At 39.4% G+C, this 13,206-nt stretch overlaps 1 protein-coding gene across 1 annotated transcript; it reads right to left on the bottom strand.

The window, feature by feature from the left end:
* Nucleotides 1-6,228: 6,228 nt before the first annotated feature.
* On the bottom strand, nt 6,229-12,975 carry gabarapl2 (GABA(A) receptor-associated protein like 2; the record flags this gene model as incomplete). The annotated part of the gene is made up of 4 exons (XM_080736681.1): nt 6,229-6,343; nt 9,092-9,264; nt 11,905-11,960; nt 12,942-12,975. The coding sequence occupies 4 exons, from the start codon at nt 12,973-12,975 to the stop codon at nt 6,229-6,231; spliced, it is 378 nt and encodes a 125-aa protein (XP_080592807.1).
* Between the last annotated feature and the right edge of the window lie 231 nt (nt 12,976-13,206).

A 13,206-nucleotide genomic window follows, 5' to 3' on the forward strand; every position in this document is an offset into this window, starting at 1 on the left:
ATTATTGTTACAGTGGGCCTACAGCATAGTAATCAGCTGCCATTGTACTTTTCATCCATACATTACTCATATTGCAGTATTATTACTACTTATTGTTACTAGTTTTTATCATTTTTCACCCTATACTTTAACATTAGTAATATTACAGCACTACTCTCACTAAAACATCTGTAGAGTTTACATAGTTTGGAATATAGTCATACAATTTTGCCTATCAATTGATGACACCTTGGTGAACAATTTCTCTATTCACTATATATGTTTTCATTGAGGTCTTGAGGCTCATTCACTATTCAGAAGGCAAAATTTCCATAGGCGGAAGATTTGGTAAGAGAAATGTGATGTTTTACACTGCATTTGTGGATTTTCAGGGGTTAGCTGAGTCAAGAGTAGCCACAATCATTGTAGTTTTGTGTCCACAATTGTTCCAATTTGGGCATACATTTTAGGCAGAATCTTCCCCTGGACCCCCCTGGGGCTTAAGAGGTTATCTGGACCATTTCATTTGATTTTGTCCTTATCACCCAGCCCTAGTCCATTATTATATATACAGTCATTATTATTACCCTAACCCTAACCCAATCCATTATTATACCACAGACATACCAGTCCAAAACTGTGAAGGATGCTGGGGTTGAAGTGGTTTTCCCCTTTACTGTGGCTCAGCCTGTTTGGTCAGCTGGTCATTTTGAGGTTTGCATTGATGATGCTGTAGTGGATCCTCAAAGCCCTAGTTGACCTTCCCTTCAACAGCAGGATACAGCCATGAAAAGTTACTAAATACATTTATCAAGTACTGTACTTAAAGGAGTAGTTCACCCCCAACATGACTTTTTCTGTTGGGGGTGAACTACTCCTTTAAGTACAGTTTTGAGGTATCTTTACTTTACTGGAGTATTTCCATCTGTTATACTTTACACTTCTACTCCATTACATCTCAGAAGCAAATATTATACTTTCTACGCCAATCTTTTTTTGAAAACTTGCTGATTTTGATTATAATGACAAAACAAACATTACTATTTTATGCTACTAGAGGTTGGACGTTTGGAGCGTAACTACGTGTTTTTTTTGTTGTCTTATCATCAAGATCACAACCTGTCGCATTGCATCGTGTTGTGAGCTTGTGGATCAGCTATTCTTTTTGAAAGAATTTGAGTTCTTTTACTTTGGTACTTAAGTCTATTTGAGTATTTTTGGAGCTGTGTGAAACACAGGCTCCCTATACGTGGCTGTGTGGGTCTGTGTGTGTGTGTGTGTGTGTGTGTGTGTGTCTGTCTGTGTGTGTGTCTGTGTGTATGTAGCCTGAACTTCCTAAACTTCGGCACGCCACTAGTCCCACAGTTTTGCCACCAAACACTCGCGCCATATGTCAAATCGACCGGCTTACTCGGGAATCGTGGGCTATTACTTTTCTAAGAGAAAGGTTCTTCTTAGTTTAATTGATATTAATTTATTAGTGAATTAATTTTCCCCATTGACTTATAATGGGAATTGCAAAAACTCACATTCAATTATTTGTCTCTCGCAAACCATAGGGGCTAGAGTTTCAAGACTTGGAGAGGAGGTTCATAATGATTTCAAGGATTAAATAAAAAATAATTGTGTCATTTGGCCGCATGGTGGCGCCATAACACCCCACTTTACGTTTTGGCCTGTAACTCTTGAACCGTAGGTCGGAAAATTAAAAATATTTTTTCCCTGGATTCCTTGGGTCATGACGCATCTCCCCATATAGGCCACGCCCATTTGCGCCATGATAGATTTTCCGCCATCTTGAATTTTCTCCAAAACACACTTTTTGCTCCTTTTCCTACATATTTTCTTCAAATGTCACAAAAATCGGTACACATGATCCACACACACACACACACACACACACACACACAGCTCCACTTCACACGGGTGTGATTTTATATTGTGGTATTGCTACGTTAACTTAAATCTGAGTACCACCACTGAGGATACACAGTGTAGTCATGCTGTTTGGAGAGGTTGCTGACCGTTGGTCAGTGTCCTCAGATGACTGGTGTTTTTTCCCTGTTCCTAACCTGTTGTGACCACACAGACCCCCCTGCTCTTCACTGAACATAAACACAGCTGGACAGTGGACACCGTGCTGAATATGGAGCTCCATTCATTGTTCTAGGCAGGCCTTTATCTTATCTTGTCACAGTCAGCATATTATATTTCGTAGCAGTCGAGTGAAAAGCTCATATGTCCTCCAAAACTGTTACTTTTAAGGAAATGGAAAACCGCACTCCTATGGATCCAATAGTTGTTACATGGTCACAAGTACTTGTTAATAGTTTTCTTTGGTTCACTCTGGTGTGACGAAGAAGTCTTTCAATTACGAAAAAAAAAACATAAAAAGTCTGAATATTTGGAGTGACAATATTTCTGACCGAAACGCTATAATTGATCATATATATTTGTGGATGAATAGGCTTCCATTTTGAATCCACAATGGAAGGGGTTTTAGCCACACTAACCCCAGTGTCCCTATTCTGCGGGTGAACATCCGGCGTAAATAGCAGATCTACGACGACTTGTGATTGGCTATTTTCGGGCTAAGAGATTTGGTGTAGAGGTAAAAAACAAAGAAAAGGAAGGGGTGTATTTATAAACCCCTGCAGGAATACCATCAGCTAAGTATAGGTAAGTGTAAGTGGTGTTCCAAATGGAAAGATAGAAATTGGGGCATTTATCCTATATAAAATTTGGCTTGTTGGTTTCTTGATGACGAACGCGATGTTACCATGTGAAACGATTTCACATATGACATCCCTATATATGAGTGGGTCATCACACGTAATATAACAGTGTCACAAACATGACATTCCTGTCCAAATCCAGACAGTTTGTTCGTCTGGATTTTCAGGCTGCTTTGCGGTCTGAACATCTAGTATTACAAATAGTCAGGAAATGGCATTGTGCAATTTTGTAGGATCAGCAGATTCTCCTTAAAACAATGGCCCTGTCTATACCAGACTAATAAATAAAGATTTGTTTTATTTTTTATCTTATATCAATCAGGGTTCCCACACATTTTTACCAATTCATTTCCAAAACTTTTCCAAAACATTTTCAGAATATTTAACCCAATTTCCAGAACAATATAACAATAATTCAGTTCAATAACAGGTCGCTTATTCCTATGCGCAATGCCCAAAGACAGGTAGTGTATGCCAGTGGTTCTCAACCTTTTCAGGCCGTGACCCCCGAAATAATCACGCCTCGCGTTGCGAGGCGTTGTGAGCATGTAGATGGGCTATTTTCACAATTTCTGCCTCTAATATTTGACAATTTGGCCCATGTGTAATTTGTCATTTCGGAGGTATTAACAAAATCAATAACCAAAGACAATGCATAGCTATTTTTTCCAGGACCTTACAGGATCCTTGATAAATTCCAAAACTTTTCCAGTACTGGAAAAATATTTTTCTAATTTCAAAATATTTCCAGGAATTTCATGACCGTGGGAACCCTGATCAATGTTGAGCATTGAGCAGCAAGGCCTTAGTAAGACCTTGGTGCCCTACATTATCAATAATTGTAATGGCTTCCCCTACTTCTTTCTTAGGAACAATAGAAAAGCTTCTTTATGGGGTTGGTTGTTTAATTCACTTTAATCTATAAGCTTCCCTCTTAAGATTAGTCTTTTATTATTTTACAATGTATGTCAATCTGACACCCGAAAGGATGTTGGCACGTAATCGTGAACAATGAGTTTCAGTTTCTTGTCTTGAAAGCAGGTAAAGGATGATAGTAGAAGCTAGAGTCAGATGAGGAAGGGAGTGCCATCGATAATAAGAATGCCACGGAGAAAGTGATAACCTTGTGAACAATGGCCTCTCTGTTGATGAGGCTGCCTGGTATGTGATGCTGCTCTTTACCCCTTTCACTGGGTCAAACTATTGACGTGCCAGAGGCCTTTCTCTTTTTGCTTCCTTAATCAAAATGTGCGTCACTGACATAAATTGAATAAAACATTCTGTGCTCAGTAGATTATCCAGTGCTATTGCTGTGTTCTGTTTGTTTTGAAATACATTTCTGAATGCCGAAGAGACTGGAAAATATTCATTTTGTGGTACTGTGTTATTTATGATGTTTTGTCATTATGGATATTGCTATATCCTTTCACTTGTGAATGCAGAAGATTTGATATCAAATGTTTTGGTTGTGGACTTTGTCATGTTCACATTATAAAAAGCAACAACTTTGAGTCCTTTTACATTTGTTTTTATTGGTCAGGTCATCCAGCTACCTTTCCTTTTGGAAATATCTAAAATGGTTTCATTTGTGTTTTTTCAAGACATAGTAAACAATTAAACAACACTGATACATAATCCTTTTACAGTATATTATGGCATTCAATCAATATATTACACAAATCATAATACTACCAGTTGTCATTCCCATGTTGTAACAGTTTTATGGTGCAAAAGATTAATCAAATGAGGCTGTTCTGGCCAACTCGTCAATCTCTGTAAACGGAGAGGGACATAATGTAGTGGTGTGAGTGTTCATTCTTCATTTGTGGTCCAAGCCTTGTTAAATTCCTGTGTAATTCTAAACCTGAAGTGTTGCTCATTAGAAATGAGCAGGTACAGACAGTAGGTAGGTGGTGGCCTCAAGGGACAGTGTATTCTTCATACATTTAGACCCGCTTTGTTTCCATCTACGGCTCGCCCTATCAATGCGGTCTTTTATTTTCATTAAAATCTTAATGAAACTATTAGCCCAGGCGTAAGCACCTTATCAGTACATTGTGGCTGCAATCCTTATAATCAGGTATAGTAATACCATAATAGTACACCGGCATAAAATAAAACATACATTGCCAAATATTTGTACTAAGTATTCTGTTGACGTTTTTCAGTTCCATGTGAATGAAATGGTAACGGGATGGGGGTGATGTTGGATGTGCTCCCATGCTCAACGTGACACGCTGCAGTAGCTGGTTAATATTAGGGCTGCGACTATCAATTATCTTCTTAGCAATTACTCTGACTTTTTTCATTAATCAAATATTTTTTTATATATATATATAAACGCGAAGAAATTCGAATAGATTTTTTATTATACACTAAATCGATAACTTTGATTACCACTTAAGCCCCATTTTATACCAAGTCATGCAACAATAGTGAAAATAGCAGATCTCCAAGCTCACAACGAGTCGCATCACAATGCAATGTGAGATTAAAAAACTGCTGTTTTCGCAATTTTTGAAAATCGAATCGAAAATCGATTTAAATCAATGAATTCGATTTACTGTTGCACCCCTAGTTAATACCACATGTTCATTGGCTGAATCTTGTTATTCACTGCCTTGTCTTGCTTCACATGCTTTTTTTGTGCCTAAGAAATCAAATATACCTACTAAAATGTAAATACATAACATGACATAATAGAAATGCATCCGTAACATGAGCAATGTTTTCTTACACACAAAGGTTTCTTACACGCATTTGCTGAAACAAATTTGTTGTGATAAAAATCAAGCTTGGCTGACAGAAATCTAGTATGATTGGATGGAGAAATGTGTTACTATTGGCGTGTGTTTGTGTATGTGTACAGTATGCGTCTGTGTAGATTTGAGCCCAACAAAACATATTTTTCTTTCTTTTTGGTTGTTTTGCTTTTTTTGGTCCAACACTGCTCTTGATAGTTGGAAAGGAAAATTATTGACACCTGATCTGTCAAATTTATGTGATGATTGCAGCATGAGAGATTGATCCTAGTATCCTAGAAGTAATTTGTACTTTGTGTTACAACCAACTGTTCTTTTCGCTGAGCGATGAATAATGTAGGCTTAGTTGATCTTCTAACCTGCCTTTCGATCTTTCAAAGACCTATTGTGACAAAAGGCTGTAAAAATCGGGAGGCGTTTGATAATTGTTTATGGTTTGAAGCTAAACTTAAAACCATAAAGAACAATATCAGCTCTCTGTAGACCCAAATAGAATTGTATAACATGTTTACTGAGCATCCCCCCTCCCCCAGTTGTCTAGTTAAAATGTGGTTATCAAAATATTATCTATGAGTGATTGTGCTGAAAATGTTCTCGTGTTGGTGAATTATTGGTGTAATACGTGCTAATATCGCCTTTGAAAGGCCAATATTACCTGATATTGGTCCACCAATATACTGTATGTTGGGCCCTATTGTGTGTGTGAATGTGTGTGTGAGAGAGAGACAGTTAGAGAGGCATACGGTATGGCATTAACCCAGAGTTGTGTAAAAGGCGTGGAGACCAAAGGTGTTCTCTCCACTGTAGGCCACATACAGAAAACCATCCTCGTCCTTCTCCTTGTCATACAGCTGGCCCATAGTGAGACTGCAACAGATTAGAAAGCAGATGGTCAGAGTCAGAGATCATGTGTCTGTGTTCAAATGCTCTAGTTCAGTGGTTCTCAACCTTTTCAGGCTGTGACCCCCAAAATAATCATATTTTAACCGGGGACCCCCCCACCCTGACGAGCGCTAAGATAACGGTTCTATTGTAAAAATAGCAGATCTACATGCTCACAACGCCTCGCAACGCGAGATAACGGTTAGATAACGGTTCTATGTTGCGAGGCGTTGTGAGCATGTAGATCTGCTATTTTTACAATTTCTGCCTCTAATATTTGACAATTTGTACACCGTTTAATTTGTCGTTTTAGAGGTATTAAAACGTCCTTAGATTGTCACTTTAGAAATGTGAGGATACCCTCTATACACTTAAACTTTATGTTGGTTTGTTTACTGTTGAGTGAGAAAACAATGTTGCACATTAAGTTAATCATCTGGGGACCCCCCAAAATAATTTGGGGACCCCTCTGGGGGTCCCGACCCACACGTCGAGAACCACTGCTCTAGTTAGGTGACCCCACCTTTAGAATTGGACTGATATGTAGCATACATATTCATAATGAAACTGTCACTTTTGCAATTATGTGAAGCTTTTAGCTGATGTGAGTGAGTGCAACAGTGGAATGAAATAGCACTATATTTTCAGAACACTACGCTGTAACACTGCTGTAGTTTTTGTCATAGCAGACCCTGAACAGCATTTTGCCGTTTTTGGTGAGTATTGGAGCTCGGTGTGCTTGTGGTAGCCTAGCGCAGCTAAACTCTATCCACCCATGTTAACACAAGGGAGAAAGATATCCATGCAGTTAACTGCAGTGTGATATAGTATGGCTAAGCCAGGCTATGCTGGAGGCCCCCCTAGCATGACCCCTGGAATTCACATGTGGCCCCTGGTGTGGCTATTCTGATGGAAAACCCCTGACCAGTGTAGCAGGCAGCAACGGTACACCTTGCAAGTCTGCATGTTATGTTTGTGACATAAACCGTTGACCCACGGTGAGTCGACACGGTCTAATCAATTTTAATATAGGATAGAGTGTCTAGCCTTAAACAGTGGATAAAAGAAAAAACAAACGTTAATGAGAAAATAGTCTATACAATATTATGGCCAAAGCGGTGAATAAACAATGTATTGACCGGTATGGTCCTACAATGGTTTGGTTGCACAAGTCAACAGGAAACAAACTTTTGGCAGTTCATAGCAGCTCGTTCAAATGTCTTTGGATTTCTACATAACTGTGTTCCCAAGATATTAATAACCATAGCTGTGTGTGTACACACACACTGCTGCACGCAAACACATACACACAATGAAGATACCAGAGTAGGCAGATACATGAGTCGTGATAAGATAAGACATTCTTGAACTAGAATAGTAAAAGGGAAGCGGTGGCTGTACTATATTTCCGCTCCTATTCACTATTCACACTACTCCAGTGATCTGTAGGGTGTATCTCCTGTTTATAGGTCTGGCTATAGGTGTATCTTCCACCAAGACAATGACTGTCCATAGCTATTGACACTTGATCGGATGGTTATGTATGAGACAGCTAAGCATGAGTGGTATAATATGAGTGAATTATGTTTTACCGTCTGTCAGTTTTACAAGTAAATCAAAGCAATAACAACAAGGTCAACATATACTGTAGGTACGGTTGGTTTTCTATGCTTTTGTTTACGGTGCATCACATAGGCACATCAACGGTTTGTGAAGCACATGGGCATTTTTGATCAGTGTCAATGTGGGAGATAGGAGTGGCTTCATCCTGTTTCACAGGGAGATTGATTTCACCGTTTGGTTCGTATGTCCTGTTCTTTATTTGCAGAGATGAAGAGACAAAGAGGTACGCCCTTCTTACACATGTAATGGAAAGGGGGTTTAATCTTAGCTTTTACTGTATAAGTATAGGATACCACAATAAAAAAAACAAATGAGTTTTATGTAGGCTATAATAAATACTTGAGAAGAAACCCACGGCTGTTAGTAGAGTTTGTTTCAGTTTTCCGGTTGGAAAGTAGGGAAAGTTAATTTACAGGCTTGAAAAGATCCTTATAGCAATTTACAATTTATGCTTTTAGCAGTAATCCAGAGCGACGTACTGCAAACCAGTATTGCACAAACTTTTTGTTTAGAGTAGACGATGGTGCCTTGTTTATGTAGAATAAACTTTTTGTCTTAGATATGCTACCGATTTGATGTGATATTAATGTTAAAAAACTGCACATCATAAAGGATTCCTGTCCAACATTTTGGGAAGTTTTGAGTAAGAATCGTTTAATTGTTTCTCTCTTTTTTTCCCCCTTTTTTTCCGTTCCTTTAAGCCAAGGGTGACCAAAATCACTTCCATTTCCTATTTCAAGTGCGTTTGTATCACTTCCATTTCCCATTTCAAGTGCGTTTGTCTTATGTAACGCCAGTGCCGCTACTATTCCAAAGCCCCCCCCAGGTAAATCTTTTTGGGGTGGGTAGATAATGTTGAGCTGGTCATTTTAAAAGTAGCTCTCCAGTCAAAAAAGTGTGGGCACCCCTGCTTTTATCCCACATTACAATGTGTTTGATCATCCCTATGCTACTTGACGAAATATGGCATGAAACTGTTTTCTGTGGAGATAAAGACTTTGATATCACTCCTAATAGCACAGTCAAGGAGGGCATTTTGTGAATGGTGGTTATGGTGATTGAACTCCCTTGGAACCTATTTAAAATCAATGGCGTTCCTTCCCATCTCACCTGGACTGCGGGACAGTTTTGTCCACAAAGAGGAAGATGGCTTTCTCCGAGGGCAGCTGAATGCGTTTCCTGATGATCCACATGAACTGGGCCACTGTAATATCAGAGGGCACCAAGTACTTCCTCTTGTCAATGTCCACTATCTGTGAGCCAGATACCTTCTCCACTATCACCTGGCACAGGAACACAAATGTGAACATGCAGTACATGCCAAGCGCACACACAGAATCACAGAGGTAACTAAAACAAACACAAACAAGAAAAGTGCGCTCATCGAAGCCTCAAATTCCCAGGACCCGCAAACTTTGGAAGTCAGTCATAGCCAAATAGAATGGAATATGGAAAATCTGATCATCTTTCACATGACTCCAAAGATAATGTGTGACGATTTGTGTGAGTTTTGGACAAAATTTGGAGTATAGTAAAAAAATGTTTTGAAGAAAAGAGAAAATGTGTAGTAGAAGGCTATTGCGAAAAGTGTGCATTAATATTGTACAACCTATGGGTCAAGATTATGGCTTTGTGACGTTTTGTACAAAACCTTCAAACTTTGAAAGGCAATCATGGCCAATCGGAAATGGAATCTAAAAATTCTGATGGATACATATGTTGATCATGTGACCACAGATATAATGTGTACCAATTTGTGTGAGTTTTGTAGGAGTAGAAGCAAAAAGTGTATTTTTAAGAAAGAATCTTGAAGATCGTAAACATGAACCGGCCTGTTATAGCTGTACAAAGAGGCCAAATGGAAAGATTTGGATTTGGAGTTTTTTCCTTGACCTATACCGGGAGTGTGCGTGCAAGATTTCACGCCGATTGGTCCAGCACTTCCGGAGATTAGCAGCTCAGAGACAGCCACACATATGGATGGACATACAGAGGTGGAAACAAGTGAGTCAATAGCCAGTATTACAAGTAGGGATGGTCCGATCAGGTTTTTTGGAACCGATCACCGAGCACCGATCACAAAAGTTTGATCACCCGATACCGATCAATCACCGATCCGATCAAGTTATTATTTATATATTATTTATATTTTCTAAATGTTAATGTTTTAACTTTAATTAATTAATTCACTCATGAATTCATTTATATATTTGCCTTATAGTTATTTACCAGCATTACTATGTATTTATTATCATAGCAGTAACTAATTATTCCTCCAGCACTGTGGAAATCAATACCCCAAAATGGCCTCAAGTGGGCATACTGAACGGCTGGTTGATCGGATGCACCGATCGGATCGGATCGGTGAATTTACCTTTTGATCTAAACCACCGATTATCGCCGATCACGCTTTGATCGGCCCGATCCGATCCATTGCCGATTGATCGGTAACATCTCTAATTACAAGCTTCCGAATTCCTTATCTAATATGACAGTTAGAGTCATACCAGTGGAAAGTGGATTACTGTATTCTATGAATACATTTTGGTTCAAGGTTCAAGGTTGTTTTTAGTTATTGTTACATCCTTTGCAGGCTACAGGTTCACAAGTCAGTGCGGGTTTAGTTTGTTAATGGATACTAGGCAAGCACAATCTCAATGACAATAGAGAAACAGAATCAGCCTTGCTCATACTGATTTTCTTCAAGGTGACCTACTGTAGTAAACGATTTAACCACCACACAGCCTACACAATGGGCGTGAACAGCTAGCCTTCATCTGTGTCAGTGGTCTCAGTGTCCCATTCTTTCCAGCATTGAACAGGTGCAGAATGAAGGCCTCAGGACAGGGATGAAGTTGACAGGACATTATGATCAACACAAAAGAGCCTGGTACACAATACAAAGAGGCATTTCTTAAGTGCACGCATTTTAGCACCTACTGTTGTCCACGTGTTGGATCTGTCTCTGTTAAGTGAGAGGTGCCAATCTGGTTTTCGACTACTGCAAGCTCCTCCTACAACTGAGTGTGAAAATGTGTCCCATAGCTGACTTTTTCTTTTTACCAAGGTGATCAGAGCAATTTCCTTTGTTATCCAGTAATCTCTCAAGACAGATTCAAACCTCCGTGGCCAAATATCTAACTCCTATTACAACGTGTAGAAGAGTTTTTATTATTAGGAATGAAAACAAAGGAGAACCACCGGAAGAGGAGGGCTGAAGGAGAGTGAACGGTGTCTCTACACAGGGGAATTGGGCCAGAGGCAAATTCAATTTGTTTTGCTGATGGATTCCAGTGTGAAAAACTGTTTCAAAATCATAATCTTCTAAAACATGACTTGGTATTTTCACAAACTCGCCCCTTCTTAAACACCTGGACCGAACAGCGCAAAACTTTGCATGCACACATTCCCAGTAGGCCAAGAAAGATAGGGTTCTCCTGGATTTCTTGGATCATGACACAACTTTCTGCCGTGGTTGTAAATGCGAACATTCCCCCTTCCTTGTGTCCTGACGTCTTCAACCTACAACTTACACATGCCCTGCCTGGCAAGGAAATCCAGACTGGCAGAGATGTGATTCGCAGAGAGGCCTTTACTATTTAGAGTGAATCAGTACCGGTAACATATAACACAATGTGTGCATGTGACACTGATAAACCAAAAATAATCTTTTAACAAGGACTGGTTGCTGTTTAAGTAAATAGAACTTAGTGTACTGTATACCTTTTGATATGTTACCGTACTTGACATGATATAGATGTAAACCAAACTGCACATATAAACCACACAAGGCCATAATACCCAGTAAACTTCCTAAGTAAAATGGGTTGACTTTTCATAATACTTTTGTTCAGGACTTTCCTTTTCCTCCCTCCCTTACTCATTCACTCCATCATTGCTATCCCCACTACCCCCTTACTCACTGGTACTCTGTCAGGGTATTTGTTGCGTATTTTGGCTGACTCCACACATCTGTGTTCTGTGGGAGAGACAGGGAACAAACAGGAAGTCAGAGATTAAACGGATGAGCAAGGACTCTTGGGAGTCTCAGCTGAGGTGTTAATGCAAATAAGCCAAGCACAGGACACAGTCGTGATTTATTTACAGGATCAAACGCTGCATAAAGGTAGACATAGCAACATCTTTCTGAAACAGGCATAGAATCCCATGAGCATATCATACCAGGATAACAACAAAAGCTAATTAACTTTCACCACTAGCCTAGACTATCTATCTGTCATTCTCATGAGATACTTTTTGTTTGATTAAAAACAATTTTAATTGGACCAGTGCACTTTTTGCAGATGATTTAATAGCAACAGTAAATTGCATTGATGAATTTCTTTCCCCCCATCGACTTTATAAGCAGGATCAGATTCACTGTAGGCAGAGTGATAAAGGCCTTTGGGCATGACATAAGGTGTGGTAAATCCATTAATGTTCAAGATGCCCTCTCATTACCCTAGATACGAAGCCTACTTTTGGTAATCTCTGCAGAATTAACAGCCAAGTTTGAAAAAAAGAAGAAGAGGGAAAAAAGATAGATACATAGACCTTGGTGTTGATAGAACTTAGTTTACTATCAAGATATACCAAATTATAGCAACAACACCAGTCCATAAGACATTTCTATTTTAGCTTAGACTATATTGTAAGGCAACCATGCAAGCAAACTTATTAAATATGATCTACCAGGGGCCATGGCTACAACGACCTCCTCCCATAAGGGGATACAAGTTAAAGGGAGAGCACCATAGCGTTTTGTGCAGGCCATGTAGCCACACTGAATGGATAACAGGTTGTGCAGGTGAAGACTCAAATTGGCATGCAATTCTGCACCTTCAAGTCAAGGATGACATTGCAAACTCGAAACAGGAAGTAAAGGAAACAATATACTAAACGAATGATGCATGAGTCATGACAGTATCAGCACGTTTCATAACAATCAAAATCCCTTTACCGAGGGAATGATCCTCTTTAAACATCCATTTCATTTTGGCTGGATCCTCACACCGAGGCGTGATGCTACGGTCAGATTGCAAGGCGAGTATGAGCATAAAGCGGGCAGTGTCGATGAAATTGAGCAGCGATCCAGATAAAGAGAAGATCAAAACAAAACGTCAACAATTTCTATCAACCAGAAGCTTCGAACGTCCTGTCTGTCTAGCAGTGGGAGGTGATGTCACCGCTGGACAAACCATTCTGAGTTGCATGCAGGGGGAGAG

The sequence above is a fragment of the Nannobrachium achirus genome, assembly GCF_963921795.1.
Source record: "Nannobrachium achirus genome assembly, chromosome: 11".
NCBI lineage: Eukaryota > Metazoa > Chordata > Actinopteri > Myctophiformes > Myctophidae > Nannobrachium > Nannobrachium achirus.